Source organism: Magallana gigas, chromosome 1, assembly GCF_963853765.1.
Source record: "Magallana gigas chromosome 1, xbMagGiga1.1, whole genome shotgun sequence".
Lineage (NCBI taxonomy): Eukaryota > Metazoa > Mollusca > Bivalvia > Ostreida > Ostreidae > Magallana > Magallana gigas.
The window spans coordinates 61,114,141-61,135,505 of record NC_088853.1 but is presented as its reverse complement, the minus strand read 5'-3'; the positions used below and the strand labels follow the sequence as shown (position 1 = coordinate 61,135,505).

The 21,365-nt window shown below is 35.6% G+C and overlaps 1 protein-coding gene across 3 annotated transcripts in view; it reads left to right on the top strand.

The window, feature by feature from the left end:
- The window catches only part of LOC105346730 (neurogenic locus notch homolog protein 1-like), a 355,622-nt gene extending 345,807 nt beyond the window's left edge, over nt 1-9,815 (top strand). For all 3 annotated transcript variants that reach the window (XM_066079980.1, XM_066079893.1, XM_066079953.1), the window contains one exon: nt 8,807-9,815. In XM_066079980.1, the coding sequence (XP_065936052.1) occupies nt 8,807-9,021 (215 nt within the window). In that variant the 3' untranslated portion in view covers nt 9,022-9,815. The remainder of the gene's footprint in view (nt 1-8,806) is intronic.
- Nucleotides 9,816-21,365: the final 11,550 nt, after the last annotated feature.

Here is a 21,365-nt window from a genome sequence, read left to right as displayed (position 1 = left end):
ACCATAGAGACACTCTGTGAGTATTAGCCAGATTTGGACCAAAGGGAAAAAAGATATGCCCCAGACAAGGATTTTATATATATAATTCTGCTATGACCTTAACCTTATACCTAAAAACATGGTTCAAGGTCACTGCATATCCTTCAACCAAAGGAACCCTGTGGATGAGGTATGAGCCAGATTGGGCCAAGGGGAGAGAAGCTATGCTCCTGTCAAGCCATCTCGGATTGACAGACGGACAAATTGATCACTAGATGGCGCCCGCATAAACATGCCTTTTTATCTAATTTAAAATAGTATCCATGCTATCTGCCCATGGTGAATAGTCATCAAAACTATTCATCAGCAGAATTTGATTTCCCTCCTTTTTAAGGTGGTATGGGACATCTATCGATATTAATGTGGATTAAAGTACTATATAATTGAAAAATTTTCACCGGTTTAAAATTTTCAAATTTTACAATATTTAACCAAAAAATAGCTTTTAAAAATATTTGAAAAGGTAAAAATTGTAAAAACCCCAGCGGGATTCGAACTCATGACTTACAGGTTCCTAGTAAACCCTCTAACCCACTGTGCTAAGGAGTTAGGTGACCATTTTTGAAAAGAAACTACATGTACTTATATAATTACACTTTATTTTATTGTTTATTTCGATAAACAATACGTCACAACATGGAAGTGTCCCTTATTAACTTAAACTCGGAACACCTCTGACCTAATAAGATCGCCGCATTAAATACAAAGTTTGATTTAACTCTAATTTGTTTATCATCAAGAAATTCTGCATCGCTGACAAATAAAGTTTTCTTCTGTATAATGAAATACCAATTAACTGACTATTCGGACAATAGCAAGTTTATTGTCCCACTCCACAGCAACTATTTCCCTTGGCTTTGCCTCATTAAATAGTTGCTGTCTTGGGGGACAATAAACTTGCTATTGTCCTCATACCCAGTAAATACTAAATAAGCATATAATATCCCATCCACCAACATTTCATGTTATATAACCTCCCGTACATGTACCGGGTACCCGTTGGTCTGCTAAACCTCTTTAATGATACAATGATCGGCATCATAAAGATATTAAAGTCATGTTTTAACTCTGAAGTCTGAAGTATACAATTTTATTTACTTGAAGTTATGTCTACAGGGTATTCATGACTACATTTGGAGTCTTCTGCACAAGAATATATGATATGTTTCTAATTAGACCCTGCTTTGAATTTTGAGTTGAAAATTCACAATCTGTTATTTTTTTAAATAGATAAATTCAGTTACCCTTTCCAGTCCCCCATGAACCTCGAGCGAGTCTAAACATCCATGAAACATGTAAAAATTACACGTTAGTAAACAAACACCCACACCATAACAAAAACATCTAACAGTGTGCACGTACTTACATGTACATCTATACTATATACTAAATTTTAACCAGTTAACAAGAAACTTTAAAAGGAGTAAAAGCCTCACCTTCTTCAGTAACATCCACATAAATCACACACTTTAATGTCCATCTTTTCTCCTTTATTACTCGTAGCTTATCAACGGCTGATCGTCGACAGAAGTGTGGCTGTCCTAATTTCCTCGTAAACGATTCACGCGAGAAAAATATCCTCCTTAAACAAATATGTAGTATTGTTCCCTGTGCATGTTCATATGTTTCACAGCAAATTGAAAATGCATGTGTACACCGAAAGAATACACAACTTCTCTTCTGCATTACGGCTCTCTCTTTTCTACAATGCAGTTCGTTAATGTTTACATTCGGCGCGCGCGCGGGGGTTACAAACAGGGGCGCCCCGACAAATAGTTGCACATCTATTAGAACGTTTAAATAATGTGTGTTCATTAAATTCATAAATGATATAGATGAAAAAATGTAATTGAATCACATCAATTTATCTAAGACGCAACACAACGTAATGCAGTAAATGCCTGGGCCTTAATGTGGCATTTGTTCGCTTGTGTGTCTATGTAGACATATTAACTCGTTCATGTACGATTCTCACATATTTGTTTTATGAAATTTGAAAAGAAATATAGCACAGAACTTGTTTAATTTGATACCAAATGACATTATTTAATATATTAACAATAACTGAATTCATTTTTTTTCATAAAATGATAACGATTTTTGCTATCAGAAAAATACGTGTATGAGCTGCTGACCCCTAATTATAGGGGCCAGTCCTTTTTTCTTAATGTTAAATGAAAGCTCTCGTTATTCTAAACAACTTTTGTTCTATATGTATTAACAAAATATTTTTAGTTTAAAGGTTATAATACAAAAAGCAACAAAATTTCAGCCCCGAAAAAATCTTAAACTTTGGCGACAAATAGCTCAAAAACTAAAAAAGAAATTACCAAAATTTTCATGCCAGCAAAACTATAAAATGTTACCGACAATTTCGCCAAATTTCATGCATCTATCATCTGTAGTTCCCGAGATCAACTCTGGACAAAAGACTCCCCAATTTTCAATTAAAGGGCAATAACTCATAACCGGAAGTGAATTTTAAAAATTTGAAAAAAACGTCCCTAGACCTTAACATTGTCTACATACCCTGAAAGTTTCATAACAATCAGACAACAAATGTACGAGAAATGGCCTACACAAAATTTGCGGATAAAAAAAAAAAATAAAAATAAGAAACAGTAGAATAACAGAAGGGTTTTCCGTTGAAAAACGGAAAACCCTAACAATAGAATAAAAAGAGGGTCTTCCGTTGAAAACGGATGACCCTAATAATAATAATAAAAAGAAACAATAGAATAACAAGAGGGTCTTCCGTTGGAAACGGAAGACCCTAATAATAAAAAGAAACAATAGAATAACAAGAGGGTCTTCCGTTGGAAACGGAAGACCCTAATAAGAAGAAGAAGAATAAGAAAGTCGACAAAAACAATATGTCTCCCCTTTGAAAGGGGAGACATAATACACGAGTTCGTCATCTAGAACCGCATACCATATTTGTACGCTGTATTATGACATTGCAAATTTTGCTGTTTGTGATTTTTTCCAAATTGTTTTGCGATTAAAATATTTTTGTTGTTTTAAAACTTCCATTGCCATCACAAAATTTGTTTGCAACATTACAGAGTACATCTTATACTGTCGTAGCTGACCAATCTTAAAAAGTGCTCATTGATTTTGCCATTGCAATTTAAAGGTTACAATTTTTTTAAGCTAACTAATGAAATTACGTAATTGTTAGAATATATGAAGAGGTACTTATCAAGAATTGGCAGTAGGCATGTTTAGTTTATATCTGGGCTGCTGTATATATGCTTTATCGCAAAAACAAATGGGGTTTGCATGAACATTTTTTGTGGGGTATATTTTACCAAACTAAAATCCCATGGAACTTTTGAATTCAATTATCTAAAATACCTCAAAATATTTCATTTTTCCAATAAATTCATTTAGAATTTAAAAAAAATCCACTGTTTGATACATTCTAAACTTTGGTCGATAGTACATGTATGTTTGCAGTGTATGTCCATTCGGAAAAGGTCCATTCCACTGTTATACATAAATAATAGGAACGGGGGAACTACGAACGCGGGTTGGCTAATGAATGAAATTGTAGTTCGAGTTTAGTATGCATCGGAGAACTATAGCTCCTCGTTTGGTTCAGGAAATGTATCATTTTTTAGCTCACTGAGCTGAAAGCTCAAGTGAGCTATTCTGATCACATTTTGTCTGTCGTCCGTCTGTCTGTCTGTCCGTCTGTCTGTAAACTTTTCACATTTTCAACATCTCCTCAAGAACCACTGGGCCAATTTCAACTAAACTTGGCACAAAGCATCCTTAGCCTAACGGGATTTAAATTTGTGAAAATTAAAGATCACGCCCTCTTGCAAAGGGAGATATTCAGGAATTTATGAAAATTTTCGAGAAATTTTCAAAAATTTTCTTCTCATGAACCATAAGACCAGGAAAGCTGAAACTTGTGTGGAAGCATCATCAGGTAGTGAAGATTCTAATTTGTAAAAGCATGACCCCCGGGGGTAGGGTGGGGCCACAATAGGGGGTTGAAGTTTTACATAAGAATATACAGAGTAAATCTTTGAAAATCTTCTTCTTATGAACCATAAGACCAGGAAAGCTGAAACGTGTGTGGAAGCATCCTCAGGTAGTGTAGATTCTAATTTGTGAAAATCATGACCCCCGAGGGTAGGGTAAGGCCACAATGGGGGGTCGAAATTTAACATAGGAATATATAGAGTAAATCTTTAAAAATCTTCTTCTCAGAAACTAATCAGCCAGGAAAGCTGAAACTTGTGTGGAAGAATTCTCAGGTAGTGTAGATTCAAAGTTGTGAAAATCATGACCCCCGGGGGTAGGATGGGGCCACATTTGGGGGTCAAAGTTTTACATAGGAATACAGAGTAAATCTTTAAAAATCTTCTTCTCATGAACCATATAACCAGGAAAGCTGAAACTTGTGTGGAAGCATCCTCAGGTAGTGTAAATTATAATTTGTGAAAATCATGACCCCCGAGGGTAGGGTGGGGCCACAATTGGGGGTCGAAATTTAACATAGGAATATATAGAGTAAATCTTAAAAAAATCTTCTTCTCATGAACCATAAGACCAGGAAAGCTGAAACTTGTGTGGAAGCATCATCAGGTAGTGTAGATTCACAGTTGTGAAAATCATGACCCCCTGAGGGTAGGGTGAAGCCTTAATGGGTGGTCGAAGTTTTACATAGGAATATATAGAGTAAATCTTTAAAAATCTTCCTTTCAGAAACTAATCAGCCAGTAAAGCTGAAACTTGTGTGGAAGCATCCTAAGGTAGTGTACATACAAAGTTGTGAAAATCATGACCCCCGGGGGTAGGGTGGGGCCACAATGGGGTGTCGAAGTTTTACATAGGAATATATAGAGTAAATCTTTAAAAATCTTCTTCTCAGAAACTAATCAGCCAGGAAAGCTGAAACTTGTGTGGAAGAATTCTCAGGTAGTGTAGATTCAAAGTTGTGAAAATCATGACCCCCGGGGGTAGGATGGGGCCACATTTGGGGGTCAAAGTTTTACATAGGAATATACAGAGTAAATCTTTAAAAATCTTCTTCTCATGAACCATAAAACCAGGAAAGCTGAAACTTGTGTGGAAGAATCCTCAGGTAGTGTAAATTATAATTTGTGAAAATCATGACCCCCGAGGGTAGGGTGGGGCCACAATTGGGGGTCGAAATTTAACATAGGAATATATAGTGTAAATCTTTAAAAAATCTTCTAAGAAACTAATCAGCCAGAAAAGCTGAAACTTGAGTGGAAGCATCCTCATGTAGTGTAAATTCAAAGTTGTGAAAATCATGACCCCCTGGGGGTAGGATGGGGCCACAATGGGGTGTCGAAGTTTTGCATAGGAATATATAGAGTAAATCTTTAAAAATCTTCTTCTCAGAAACTAATCAGCCAGGAAAGCTGAAACTTGTGTGGAAGCATCCTCAGGTAGTGTAGATTCAAAGTTGTGAAAATCATGATCCCCGGGGGTAGGGTGGGGCCACAATGGGGGATCGAAGTTTTACATAGGAATATATAGAGTAAATCTTTAAAAATCTTCTTTTCAGAAACTAATCGGCCAGGAAAGCTAAAACTTGCGTGGAAGCATCATCAGGTAGTGTAGATTCACAGTTGTGAAAATCATGACCCCCTGAGGGTAGGGTGAAGCCTTAATGGGTGGTCGAAGTTTTACATAGGAATATATAGAGTAAATCTTTAAAAATCTTCCTTTCAGAAACTAATCAGCCAGTAAAGCTGAAACTTGTGTGGAAGCATCCTAAGGTAGTGTACATACAAAGTTGTGAAAATCATGACCCCCGGGGGTAGGGTGGGGCCACAATGGGGTGTCGAAGTTTTACATAGGAATATATAGAGTAAATCTTTAAAAATCTTCTTCTCAGAAACTAATCAGCCAGGAAAGCTGAAACTTGTGTGGAAGAATTCTCAGGTAGTGTAGATTCAAAGTTGTGAAAATCATGACCCCCGGGGGTAGGATGGGGCCACATTTGGGGGTCAAAGTTTTACATAGGAATATACAGAGTAAATCTTTAAAAATCTTCTTCTCATGAACCATAAAACCAGGAAAGCTGAAACTTGTGTGGAAGAATCCTCAGGTAGTGTAAATTATAATTTGTGAAAATCATGACCCCCGAGGGTAGGGTGGGGCCACAATTGGGGGTCGAAATTTAACATAGGAATATATAGAGTAAATCTTTAAAAAATCTTCTAAGAAACTAATCAGCCAGAAAAGCTGAAACTTGAGTGGAAGCATCCTCATGTAGTGTAAATTCAAAGTTGTGAAAATCATGACCCCCTGGGGGTAGGGTGGGGCCACAATGGGGTGTCGAAGTTTTGCATAGGAATATATAGAGTAAATCTTTAAAAATCTTCTTCTCAGAAACTAATCAGCCAGGAAAGCTGAAACTTGTGTGGAAGCATCCTCAGGTAGTGTAGATTCAAAGTTGTGAAAATCATGATCCCCGGGGGTAGGGTGGGGCCACAATGGGGGATCGAAATTTTACATAGGAATATATAGAGTAAATCTTTAAAAATCTTCTTTTCAGAAACTAATCGGCCAGGAAAGCTAAAACTTGCGTGGAAGCATCCTCAGGTAGTGTAAATTCAAAGTTGTGAAAATCATGACCCCCGGGGGTAGGGTGGGGCCACAATGGGGTGTCGAAGTTTAACATAGGAATATATAAAGTAAATCTTTAAAAATCTTCTTCTCAGAAACTAATCAGCCAGGAAAGCTGAAACTTGTGTGGAAGCATCCTCAGGTAGTGTAAATTCATAGTTGTGAAAATCATGACCCCCGGGGGTAGGGTGGGGCCACAATGGGGTGTCGAAGTTTAACATAGGAATATATAATGTAAATCTTTAAAAATCTTCTTCTCAGAAACTAATCAGCCAGGAAAGCTGAAACTTGTGTGGAAGCATCCTCAGGTAGTGTAAATTCATAGTTGTTAAAATCATTATCCCCAGGGGTAGGGTGGGGCCACAATGGGGTGTCGAAGTTTTACATAGGAATATATAGAGTAAATCTTTAAAAATCTTCTTCTCAGAAACTAATCAGCCAGGAAAGCTTAAACTTGTGTGACAGCGTCCTCAGGTAGTGTAAATTCAAAGTTGTGAAAATCATGATCCCCAGGGGTAGGGTGGGGCCACAATTGGGGGTCAAAGTTTAACAAAGGAATATATATGGTAAATCTTTAAAAATCAGCCAGATGATTCTTTATAATTGTTAAGACTTTGGCCCCAGGACAATTCGTTGGCCTCACAAGAAGGTTCAGAGTTTATGTACGTTTATATCCCATATATAAACAATTGTTAAGGATCTTTTTGAGAACTGCAATACTCAAGATATGATATGACTATAAAATCGTCCTGTTAGAAAAGGGACTAATGATTATAAACATAAGAATATCCAGGGGAAAATGGATTTTATTTATACAGGATCAACATGTATTATTGTACATTGTCCAGATTGTTTGTATTATGACTCCATTTAGCTGATTTTATCATACCTATTGTTCCTCAGGTGAGCGATGTGGCCCATGGGCCTCTTGTTTCAATGATTCATTTGTCTTTATTTTGCATATTGGAGTTTTAATTGGGTAATACAACTTTTGAAAACAAATAAAACATATAAACTGTTTAATGTTACCGTTGATGCCCTGTCAAAGATTCGCAACAAAACAAGCTATGGCAGCTTTGAATGTTAACTTTGTTTTGGCATTATGCAGAAGTTTACAATACTGGGAAACGATGCCTTCGTGAGCACCATACCGCATTTTGCCCAATTATGGCCATAAAATCACCTTTTTCAACTCGTTAATCTCATAAAAAATACAAATGATAATTTTGAGAAAAAACACACTTTTCAACTCATATACGTAAAATACAAATGATAATTTTGAGAAAAAAAAACCCACACTTTTCAACACATATATGTAAAGAATGATGCTAATTTTAAAAAAAAAACACAAAACAAAAAGTTATAACTTTGCACTCACGAATTCCTGAAAATAAAATGCACTAAACCATGCGCACACAGCCATTAATTTTTTTTACATCTGGCCGATCACTGGCCATCAGACATCGGAAAACCGTTACTGTGTACGTTATACAAGAATATATGGTACAAAAATCGCTAGTTTTTCTTAAAAATGGGTTTAGAGAAAATTGAAATGCATGTTCAATCGATTGCATACAGTGAAGATATAATACGTGTCCATAAAATGAAAAAAAACTATGAACTAATTGTATTTATCAAAAGAAATGTGTTAATATATGAAAAATACATGTAGCACGAAGAGAATACGAAATGTCTGACTGTTCACAAGATGTCGTTTCAAATAAAATATCCGATGGCGTGTTCGGCTAGACTAGCATATAGAAACATGTGCATGATCACATAGAATTAATTCCTGAATAAAAAAAAATTAGTTGAATAAATTTATAACAGTTGATAACTGTCTAGACTTTAGGAGTGAAAAGCCATTTTTTTTCACAAAGATTATAAATATTATATTCCCCTGTAATGATGTACACGTATGTTACTTTTAAAATCATTATCGCAAAAAGTAAAAGGCTTCAGGCCACGACCACCTCATAATAAAAGCAAGCAAACCATTCACAAAGCTTGCAGCTGTATTTTATAAACAGAACCGTGCAAAAAGTGAAGCGTTTTGTTTAAAACGCTTACTGAACTTATCCGTACAACTGGTGTAGAAGCTTGTTCTAGTGTTCTGTACATACCCTTATGACCAAAATATGACTTATTTTAGATATATCATTCCGGCTGCAGGATGTTACCGTCACTGTGGGGCTGACAGAATCTGACATCAACACTCCCTGTGGTTTCTTTGCTGGTCCCGGTACTGCGTCACAGCTGGTCGTCATCGATTGTCCGACATCAACAAAGGGAAGATTCGTAAAGATATCCAAGATAACTGAGTTTCTCACTCTTTGTGAAGTTGACGTGTTTGGCGTTCCCGTCTAATCATCAAAGTATTTGGTGTCATAGATGAAAAGTTACCGCGTATAAAAATACATGCAGTTGTTTGTGCATCCCCGGATAATTTATTATGTATCTTGTTTTTTATAGTTCAGATTGACAAGTCCTACTTATGCCTTCAGTCAGTTCAAGCATATATGAATCGTTTACAACATATACCACAGCATACAATGTAACAGAGCACTGAAATCGTATACCACAGCTTTGGAATCCGATACCATAACATATAATCTCATGATTGCCAATCATCATATCATACCATAACATAGCATACAACATGATTCAACGCGCTTTTAATTTATTATATTTTCGAGAAATATTGTTAACAATACATAACAGTGGTGGGCTTTAGCCTCTTATCATTTTAATTCAAATGTGTTGAACTCTACAGTACATAGAGACGTTTTCGTGCAAATGTCATAGCATACCATAACATATCTTATCATTAAGCCTTTCATATCAAATTTTCATAGCATATTATTATATAAGTATAGCATATCCTTAAAATAGTATAGCATATCATTAAAATCATAACCAAAGCATAGCGTAATTATAATTGTAAAAGATATGTATGAAATGATTGTATACATGTATATGTTAGGTATGTTGCGTGATGACTCTATCTTATCTCATTTACATGTATAATACTACATACACTGGATATATTGACTGTGAATCTTTCATGTACCTTAATATGTATCAACATTTACAAAATTCGTTCGAATCAATTCGTGTTGGTTTCTTATTCTGTGTTATTAATGTTGTGTCAATAAACAACAACTGCGTTTTTTTCTTCTTTTTTTTTTTAAATAGGACAGTGGATAGGACATTGTAACCATTGACCAAGAGAATACTCTTTTATAGCTTTTGTCTTTAGATTAACAATACATAAAGACGCGTTGAAACATTACATTTTTCAAAACTTTTAAAAAAAATGTTTGTGCTAGCAATTTATTTTTTATGAAAAGCAGAATTTATGTAAAAATGGTCAAATTAGGAAAGGTTTATAATCCATTTGAAAGAAAAGTTAAATATAGATAATGAGGTTTGCTAACTGTAGTACTGTGGTTTCATTTATATTCAAGAGTATCAATTTTCGTGGATAAAGTGAAAATCATGGTTTCAGGGATACTTAAATTCGTGGCCAATGATCCTATTAATACAAATTATTAGTAGAAATTGCACTTCAATGAACACTTAATTTCATGGATAAACTTAACAAGAAATCCACGAAAATTGGTATTCAACGAATGTTGATGAAACCACCGTATATGCATATTGTAGACTGCTAACTGTACAAAATCGTGCTATTAAGATTCTCACTTGGCTACAGCGTAAAAAGCATGCATTACATTCTAAATATAGTATGCACCAGTTTGTACAGTTAGCAATCTACAATATGCATATACTTCCATAGGTGGGGATATAATCTTGCAATACGGTATAAAGTAAATGTTTTTCACCATATGGAGTAAAATGTGAATGATTAAATAACACTTAAATTTTTCTTTTAAAAAATCATTGTAAAAATTGTTGCAGATTTAACACTTCGGTTCAGACGATGTTCATTCATTTGAAACGCCACCTCTAGCTTCTCGGGTATCAATACACGGCTAAGAATAAAAAGTCGGGGGGTGGGGGGTGGGGGGGGGGTTCCATTGCCAAGGAGATGAAGACGCCCGGATGATAACGTTACAAAATTGCACGAGGTGTCCCGAGTACTTCCGAATGGAGAAAAGATGTCAACATTCCCCATTATAAATCTCCGTAGGAAATCTGTTTTCGTTCTTGTGAATTTTTACGAGGGAAAAATGATAATGTGTGAATGAAGTTATCTTGGGAATTTTCCCTTTCATCAATTTTAACTGCACTTCTGTCACAAGTATGTGTATTTTTATTAAAAATCATTCAAATATGCAGCATAAATATCTTGGGACAGACTATAATAACAATGGTCATAACTGTGCTTGTATGGTTTCCTTAAAAAATGCCTCAGCGTACATTACATCGAATTTATCGATTATTTTCAAGAACTAACTCTTGTCAGCGGTGATGATTTGTGATTAGGTCCAAACACTGTTTCAGTTTCGGTTTGCCAGTGTAACTGCATAGGAGAGTTGATTAAAATCAACTTCCAAAAGCGCACCCACATTTTAAATACAGTTTTGAGGTTTTCCCCATTTTGAACAGAAACTGGCACTTCAATTCTGCAATTTATATTAACATTTCCATAAGGATGCTTTATGTCCAATTTGGTTGTAATTAACCTGCATCTGATGTAATGAACACTCTTTGGAACAGCAAACACATAAAGGTTTTCAGGGATAATCTCCTCGCTCTTCCTTGTTTTCATTCACAAATCTATGATGCTTTTTGTTTTATCAGTCAACAAAATAGGCACTTTGTTTCCCCTCTTTTCCTTCACCTCTAGACGAAAGAATTTGTTACATATTTATAATCCCACGGGGTCAAGTACTTGCTGGTTTCTTCATCTGTTTTTTTGGTGCAAACGAATATTCAGCAACTTTCATCCTTGATGTTTTTCCACTTTGACGACGATTAAGAAGTGTTATTTGACATGAAATAACTTTAGCCAGTACATACCATACCTTTTCTGTGACATTCAGTTTAAGTTGATGAGAACTTCTTTAGATGATTTTTAATACTTAACATTTTTCCTTGAAGTGATTGGTAAGCTAAAATCGATACTCTATCACTTCATTTCATTTTGCGTAACTAAAAAATGTCATCAACTTCTTGTTTTCTGTTTGCGTCACCATCGAATTAGGTCTGAGCCTTTATAATTTTGCAACATTTCGCAGAAATCTTCCCAATTCCCTGATCTTTTGACTTAAAAATGTCTCTTTTTTTCTCTCTTCTATTTTAAACAGTTTTTCTCCATATTGAAGAATAAATGGATCTTTTCTCACCATGTGTCACTACAGTGCTGCTATCCTGAAAGTTGACAAGGATAGGATAGGATAGGATGCAGGATGCACGATACATGATAGAAATATTAAAGTTTAGTTCTATCCTATCCTATCCTATCCTGCATCCTGTAGCCAATCAGATTCGAGTAAAAATTTCAGAGTTATTTTGCGAAACGAAAATTGGCTTAACAGTGTATTTTCAATGTCAATTTAATACGTTTTACAAGTTAAACCATTTAAGAATAATTATTATATCAAGAGCGCGGTGCATAACATTGATGCGCGCTAAAATGTCGGCGCTACATCTTTGTCAATTCGTACACAAGTACGGAGTTACTGCGAGAATTCGATGCAACATTTGACAACGTCAGAAATAGATTTCTGTATTTACTTCATTTAAAGTCTGCAAAGTAATAAAAGCTTGAATTTATAAACGACCAATTCGGCATTTTAAAAGATAAACATCTATACAAGAAACAGACATTGCTTCGCGTTTCATATGATTTCTTCGATGCCCAATAACAGGGACGCCCATTTCTGTCCGATATTAACCTGAACATATCGAATTAATAAATGTTGGCTAGCTATACATGCTTAAGAATTTATACTTTAAAAATAACTCCGAGTGGTTTAATATTAAACGATATAAACTTCCTAAAGGAATTGTTTATTTCCAGATCGTGTTTACATTAATCGCCGAACGAATCGCTCGAATAATGATAATTACGCTCAGTTATATGTGATAAGAAAATAATTTGATAAAAATATGTGACTAAACAGTTCCTCAATAAGTGCATCGAAATTAATTATCTGTTTTTAATGCATAAATATAATAAAATCAAAAATCGAATCGCTTACCTGTTTGTTTACGTTACGTAGCACAGGTAAGAAAGTTATCCCGCTCGAAGAATATTCGGTTTTAAGATTTAATTATTCATTTTGAGTACTACATTAATTGATAAAATCATTTCATTCCTTAATTTCGTTTCATTTAACTTGCATTCCTATATTTAGAAGGTATGGGATAGGATAGGATAGGATGAGCTTATTTACAGGATAGGATGCAGGATACAGGATATTGGATAGGATAGGATAGTTTTGTCAACTTTCACGATAGCAGCACTGTATATCTCGTAGTTTCTCATTTCCAGAATCACATACAGGCAAAAGCAATGCACTTCTTGCTTTAACACTTCGATTTAGTATTCTTTAACACTACGATTTAGTGTTTTTTTTTCATTCTTGGGCTAACCATGACAATTCTTCTGATGCTTTCAAAGATCAGTTTCTATGAAAAACCACAGACAGTCATTTACTGATACTTATTGTTCTTGATACTTAAAAGGTACATGTATGATTTCCCCATGCCCACTGTCTAAAACTTTAGAATTTTTAAAAAAATTTCCTTTGTTGGTCATTTCTTCAAGTAATTATTTCCCCTCCTTAGAACGTATGCGGAGAGAGAAAAACTTGGCAACCAGCAGCTCATTTGCATGTTTTTTCGACAAAATGTCGTTAGAGTTTGGGTTTTGGCTCATTGCATTACATGCTAAAATTTTCTTATCCCATTTTCTCTTTTCTTTAGTATTGGTAGTCTTTTCTATAGAAACTGATCCTTTTCCTGTACTGCCTGTCAAAGTCAGTTGTGTTCTTTCAGTGTCTACAAAAAAGAATATAAAATATACAATACATAAATCTTCTTGAAAAAGAAAAGAAATGTTCAAAAAATTAAAGGCTTGGGTGATTCATGCAAGAAATGAATGTTGCAACATTTCATTGTTGACGTTTCGAGCCGCGTCACAAAAGTAAGGCCTGATGATATCTATGGTCGAACAGTGAAATGGCCGACACCACTAATAAGGCCTTTTATTATTTACAAATGGACAAAGTTAAGTACTTTCTTGTTGGTTATTTGGTTCATCCTTCGTCCTTGTCGTACATACAGAGCTAAATATTCAGTATATCTAGCGCATGCTCAGTAATGACCATTAATTCACAGAAAATATCGAGAAGCTTTCGCGCCACTACCCGTATTAGTTAATTCAGTGCTCGCTCGGAGAAGACCACCCGTGTAGTTTACTATTGTTGTTTCCTTTTTATATTTTGTGAGAACTGTTCATTCTTTTTGGCCTTTATTGGATTTATATGAAATAAAAACAGAAATGTATTATCATCCAGCAGTGCCCGGGCTCCTCTAGCGAACGTTTTGCGAAAGAATCGACATCGTCTTCGGAGTGTGATCCTTCTGTTGTTATTCTCTAGGATTTTGAAATCCTAAGTCAAATCATGTTTTATGATATTTATTAAGCATTGTAATCGTATAGTGGTCTAAAATCAATCTACCAATTATTAATCAAATCGTAAGCATAAAAATCAGTAACATAGAATAAGCAATTGTTAATACATCCTTTCGGGTCACAGTTCATAAGTGACTTATCAACGAAGTCCATTGTTAAAGGTTAATTACAATTAAGAGTCTTGTATCCGTTGACTGCTTTCCAAAGTCATCATCGAGAGTTTTATTCTTCTTGGTCATTCCGCTAACACCACGAATTCTAACTACGCAGTTGTCCTTTTCGGTCGATGACATTTAACGTTGTTCATTATACTCGTATCGAGTGCACAACAAGCTAATGACTAATTAACGTAAAGCAGAATGCAATCATAAAATTATATTTCATATATATACGGCTATCTGGTTACAGGAGATGCTGACCACGCTGACGCCATTGGTCAGAGGAGGGCACGCTGCCTCTGATCAGCTTACTATCGTGCGCACAGAAGCTTCAATGCCAACCATTTGTGGTTCTTATTCCACCTTGTTTGTGGCATTGCCACACCCTGTTACTGTTGATGCCGACTGAAAACAATTTGACTTCGAAGTCGCCGATAGACCCATAAGTGGTAATTTGATACGCCAGCCATTGTCCTCTTAGCATACGTTGACTTCGCCAGTCAACAACATCAAAGTCTTTGTTGGCAACACCAGTCAGACAAGTTACAGAAATGCACAAAGTCGGAAGTACGGCGTCTAGGCCTAACAACGTTCCGGATTCCTCGAACAGTCGGGTTCACGTGTTACCGGAAGTTGGAGTGATGTCACTTCAAAGATGGCGGCGCCTTTGCTCGATCAAAACACAGTCACTTGTTTATATCAGGCATTTGAATCGATGCCATCGTGAGCTCAATTAGACGGCACTGATGCATAGGGATGAAAAGAAAGAAATGATGATGACTGTCGGCCCACAAAACGTATCTAATTAGATCATGCAAAATCAGAAAACGAGCACGATAACTCGGACGTAGAAATAGAAGACGAAGTAACACATTTGGTTTAGACATCGTCAGAGTAAGACTTCAGGTAGCGTAAATAAGTCGCTGGCAGACATGATAAATAAAGCATGTACTTTAATAGCTGATTCAGATTTTGTTAAAGACATGAGAGGAAAACGACCAAGTAATGTTCTTTTTTTGTTGTGCCGACAGTCAACAGTTCGATTTATAAGGAGATGTACCTCTGTACATACGTGTCTAAGGGACACAGAGAGGCAAAAGCTGTCTGGCAAGGAAAAAGAACATACCCAGAGAAGCAGACGCCAAAGCAGAAGAAAGGAAGTAAGTAAATCTTTTTAAATGATGTAACAGTTAATAGCATAGAACTAAGTTTAGAAGAAGGGTAAGTTCTGAACCTCAAGTCTTATTGAGACATTAATTATTTTTCAGGGAAATGTAATTTCTGGTGACCAAATTACATTGTATGTGGAAAATTTTGACATTAATTAGACTTATATGCTTATAATTTTAAACAGAGTTGATATGACTTGTATTTATCTACTTTTAATCAATCTGTATAAATAATATCTCTTTTATCCCTACCCCAAGCCTTTGGGTGTGTAAATAAAAGGGAGTATGTTAACTTGATTGTACATTTCACTTATTCGTAGCAGAAATAAAAAACATGCTTTAAAGTTAAAAAATTTGGCTTTATTTAATGACAATCATTAAAACATACATATATTGTGCGATTATATATATGCTTCCCCTGCTTTTTTTTTTACTTTAAGGGTCATGGTCACAATTTTGGTCAAAAATTATTTTTTTCAATTTAAGTGTTTACAATGCTTCAGTAAGGCATTTTAAAAAAGCAACCAAAATTGCCCCTTTAAGTTTCACATTAGTGAAATGGAGTCATACTTAAAAATATTTTGTTGAATAGTGATATTTCAAAAAGTATTTAACCAATAGACCTGAAAATTAATAGGGTTTGTCCTTTGATATACCAAATAATTGTACAAAGTTTGATAAATATTTGTGCACTCGTATAGGTTAGTTTAAACTTTATTTCATTTTGAATTGAACATCAATATAAACAATAAATAATGCAAACAGGATTCGGAAACAAGTTGTTACAACTTATATTAATCCGTTTCCTTAAATTGACTTTCAACTATTAAAAACGATAGTTGCCCTTGCTGAATGGCAAGTATATTAGGAACAACAAATGAAAAAAAAGATGGAATTGATGGAAAAATTTAACAAAAAAAAAATGAAAAGGGAAAAATATGATAGAAAAAATACAGAGAGAGATATCATAATTTGAATTAACATTAAAAGTGACCGAGTAATAAACAGTCGTACGATGCAAAAATAACAAAATCGACAATACGGTAGCAAGTGGAATTAAGTTACAAATCGTTTAGTAGCAGAAATAAATTGATGTACATGTTTGAAAATGTTTGTATTATAGGAATAATTTCTATCTGGGTCTCCAAATAACAGAATGTTTGAAGTGACCGGTCTTAATGGGTCAATGAATTTTTTCCTTGCATCAGTGTATAGAGGACATTCTAATAAAAAGTGTATTGTTGTTTCAATTTGTCCACAGGCACAATTAGGATTATCTATTATATGTTTTTTGGATAAATGCGAATTAAGTATACTACAATTGAGTCTAAGTCGTGTGTGTAAGATCTGTTCTGTGCGCTTACCAAATAGAAAGTGTCTTGGGGTTTTACAACAGTTTGAGTTAAGCACACGTTTCAAATTGGATACTGAAGGATTTTCTTGGACACTTATCGGAAGATCGTTCCAAAGCTTTGTAGTGGACGGTAGAAAAGATTGTGAATAGTGGTTTGTATTAGATTTTGGTTGATTAATGCAGTGCGATCTTCTTGTGGGATAATGATGTGTTTCACTGATTCTTAAGGGGATTAGAGAAGATAGATAATCTGGAGCACTTCTATGGACCATGGTGTGGAATTTGATTAGTTTATGTTTTTGTCTACGATTGTGTAGAGTGTCCCATCCAACCTCTCGATACAGATCATTTAAACTTACGAGTTTTGTCGCACCTGAGACTATGCGAGCTGCCTCAATATTGATTTTTTCGAGTTTATCGGCTAAATCGTTTGAGATATTGTCCCAGACATCATCTGCGTATTCAATGACTGGTCTTACAATAGCGATTGAATGCAATCGTTTCCGTCGACGGATAAGTGTTCGAATTTCATTATTCATCCAAGGAGGGTCGGATTTTCTAATAGTCACTATCTTATTGGGAATGTTATTTCTAGCGTTGTTTTATAATAGTTTCATTAAATCTTTTAACATTGGTGTCGATGTCAGAATCAGACAATATTTCTTCCCAGTCGATTGAGTTAAGGCTATTTCTATATGAAACGTAATCGCCTTGGTTGAATAACCAAATTTCGCGTTTAAATGAGTGGGAGGTTTGATTACATAGAGTTAACGACGCATAAACAGGACAATGATAACGTACATTTTGGTCCAGAAAACAATCGCCAACATAAGCTTTTTCAAGAATATTACTATCACTGACTATAATAACATCTAGAAGTGTACAAGTTTCTTCAGTAAAATGGTTTGGTTCTTCAATTAGTTGGGTCATGTTGTACATACTCATTATATTGATAAGATACTCGGATTGGTAATTGTTGGTCAGTAAGTTTGCGTTGAAATCACCTGTGATTATTATTTTGCTAATTTTGGTGTTAAAAGCTAAGTCTATGGAGTACTCAATATCGCTCCATATAGATGCTGGAGAGTTTGGGGGTCGATAAAACGTTCCGTACAGATAAGATTGACCACCCATAAAAAGTTCCAACCAAACGCACTCAACCGTGGTTGGTTCAAGGTCGACTCTGCGTTTTGCGAAAATATTATCTTTTACATATACTGCCACGCCCCCTCCTGTTTTAGTTTTACGACAACGACAGAACGGAGTCTGGAAGTTATGTATATCGATATCCGTGAAGCCATGTTTCAGTAAATGAAAGGATGGTATGATTGTGAAGTTCTGTTTCGAGTATATGGACCTTATGTGTTAGACTTTGAACGTTTAAATGAACGAAAGTAAATCTATGTGGATCGAATGATGTGTTGATTGGGGTAATTGTTGATGAATTACACGTGGATGTTCAATGTGTGACAGTTGGTGTTGGGAAGGGTCCTGGGTTCACTTCAGTATCGCCTGACAGGAGAAGAATGAGAGACAGACGTAGGTTTTGGTTTTCCTGGCGCAAAAGCCCGTATTGGTTCTACCATCTGCTGGATTAAGTCCTGGACCTCCTCTCTGATCGAAGCTCTGACGGATGCGCTGACAACGTCTGCTATCTTTTGTAGGTCATCGCTGGATAGTGTCAGGGGCTGGGGATTGACAAAGTACTGAGCTGGGTAACCAAAGGGTGGGGGTGGATGATGCAGCATCGTCGGGGGGTGGTGGGTGTCTGGAGTGGAACTGCATACTGGCGCCCCGGGTTGTTGTGATACCCCCTCCATTACGGAGTTGTTAAGTGTTAGGTTGTTTAGTGATCCTTCTCGAGTTTTTTTGGTTGCAACGTCAGAATATGGCAGAGAAATATCACTTAAGTTACGTTTATTTTTATCACTCATAATACTGAACGTTACTGCAGAGTTTAAGTCTGGTATAACAGAATGTGAGAAGAGTTCACATACCTCAGTCAATCACAAAACAAAATAAAACTTTCCGGAAACCTTCTTAATTTTCATTAAAACACTTACGATGTTTCCATAATGAAGTTCCTTCTAGTTCCTTCGTGTTCCCATCGATGTGAGTCGATGTGAGTCGATCATCTCACCCGAATACCACTTTTAATGGAAGAATCTACATTTTCGACGGAGAGCAAAAACAGAACACAGCCATTCAACAAGGGACGTAACTCTTTATCGTATAGGTTGCGCAAGGGGATAAAAAGTATTCAAATTCTAACACTAGCTGCCTCCTCAGTCTTTTTCAAGAAAAAGAAGGCCATTATTCTTGACTTTTTTGTCACTAATGAATATTGCTTATAGTATTACAGTTATTATATTACTTTCATCATTATTGTTCATCAGTTATCGCAGTCTCTTTTAAATTTCAAAATTGTAATCCAATCAAACCCAAACCTGCCTTGACATCTAGGGTCAATTTTAATAAGGTGCAAATTTACTTTACTGAGCGACCCAGTAACTTTGAATGAATGGTCTTAAATCTTTCTACATCTGTAAGTCTTAAAAAGTTTCTTATTGCTAAAACATCAAAGATAATGACATGGAATGACATAGTGGCATCTTGTTACCTTTCCCAATAATTCAGTGTTACATCAAAAATATACTTAAATTGATTATCAAATAAATGTTTATTATAACTTAACATTTTAATATCATTTTTAGAGAGCAGCCAGGCTGAAGAAAACATTAAAGAGTGTAGGAGATGACAAGTTGGGAGATTTTGACAAGGAGAATCTGATGAAAGTATTCACAGGAGACTACATTACATGTGAGTGAGGAGGACGACGCCGGGGAGTTCTCCCATTTCAGTGTGCGACGCCTGCCATGGCAGAAAGAGGCCTTCCAAAATCTAAAAGACAGGCTAGAGGAGATCCACAAGGAAATCCTCACCCCCCAGCATAAGCGACAACTGAAAAAAAGAAAGCTGGCGACAACATCATCAAGAAGGAAGGCCCTTGAGGGATGCCCACAATTCGTGAGGAGCGATGAGTATGCAGAGTGAAACAGCAAATTAGTAATTATAAGAGATGGGGGGGGGGGGGAGGGGGGGGGGGGGAGACTATAAAGGTTTTTTCCAGCCGTTTTGAAATTAATCTATGATTATTTATTTTATTTTCATCAATTTTTGTTCATGCGTGGATCCAGGAAATTTATCAAGTGAGTTTTGAGGTCAATTTTTCAATTTTAAGGCATATTTTAAAAAAAAAATTATCAATTTTCAATTTTTCTATTTGCCAATGTAAAGAGATGGTCAAAACAATGGATCCACGCATAATGTGTTATATATATATATTAGGTACTTGACATGGTTTGCGGGTCATGATCCATAAACATGGGTTATGGGACCCTGCATTTGTGGTAGGCTTATTTCAAAAGGAAAAGCATTTTTAGGAATAGTTTTTGATGAGGAATTTAAATATAAGAAAAATATAAAGATTACTCATATTTGGTTTCAAAGCTAAAGATAACGTTGTGGGTCACCACATTGTGGATATACATACCCACAGTGATATATAGTAGATAATATATATAACATACTTGTGGGTAGGAACCCACAAACCATATCATAGCAGTATATATATATATATATTCGTTGTGGGTTGTATCCAACAAACCATATGTTGGTGCAGAAACAAATATATATAGCATACAAATGAACATTTGATATGTTTATGAGTTAAAAAACCCCAGATATTATTTGTAAAGACTCGTGTATGAATATGGGCTTTGTCAAAGCACCTAAGAACAAGAGCTTTCTTCTAAGAGAAAAAATGAACGCTATGGGGCATTGGGTCAAACTCAATTAGAAGGTAGATTAATTTTGTACTCCATGTGTAATACATTAAACAGAACACACAAAGATGCACTGGCGAGTTTTGACAAAATAATGTGCTTAATGAATCACATAAGAATGCATTATGTCAGAAGCAGCATGCAAATTAAAGCACGCATTTAAATGATCAATGATAAGTAGATGCACCTCAGGAGAAGTTTGGTTTGAGTGACCCTTTTGATAAGCTTAAACAGACCAATCATTTTCCTTCACCGGTGGCATAGATCTTGATACCAAATTTAATGTTCTTTAATTCATTAACGCCTGTTGCGCAGGTCAAATGCAGAATCAAAAGCAATCATCTTAGAAAGCATTTAAGCTGGGAACAACTTATATCTGTTACAGCGTAGGACACACCAAAATTCCATATATGTTCTCCTTGTGATCTCGTCCTAATACCTGATAAAGGTCATAACCAAAAAATGATTTTTCACCTGGTGACATTGTCCAAGTAATACCAAAAGGTCAAGACAAACCCTTGGTCCTATCTGTTCTTATGCCAAATATAAACAGCAGCTTATGTATCCCCCCTTTAT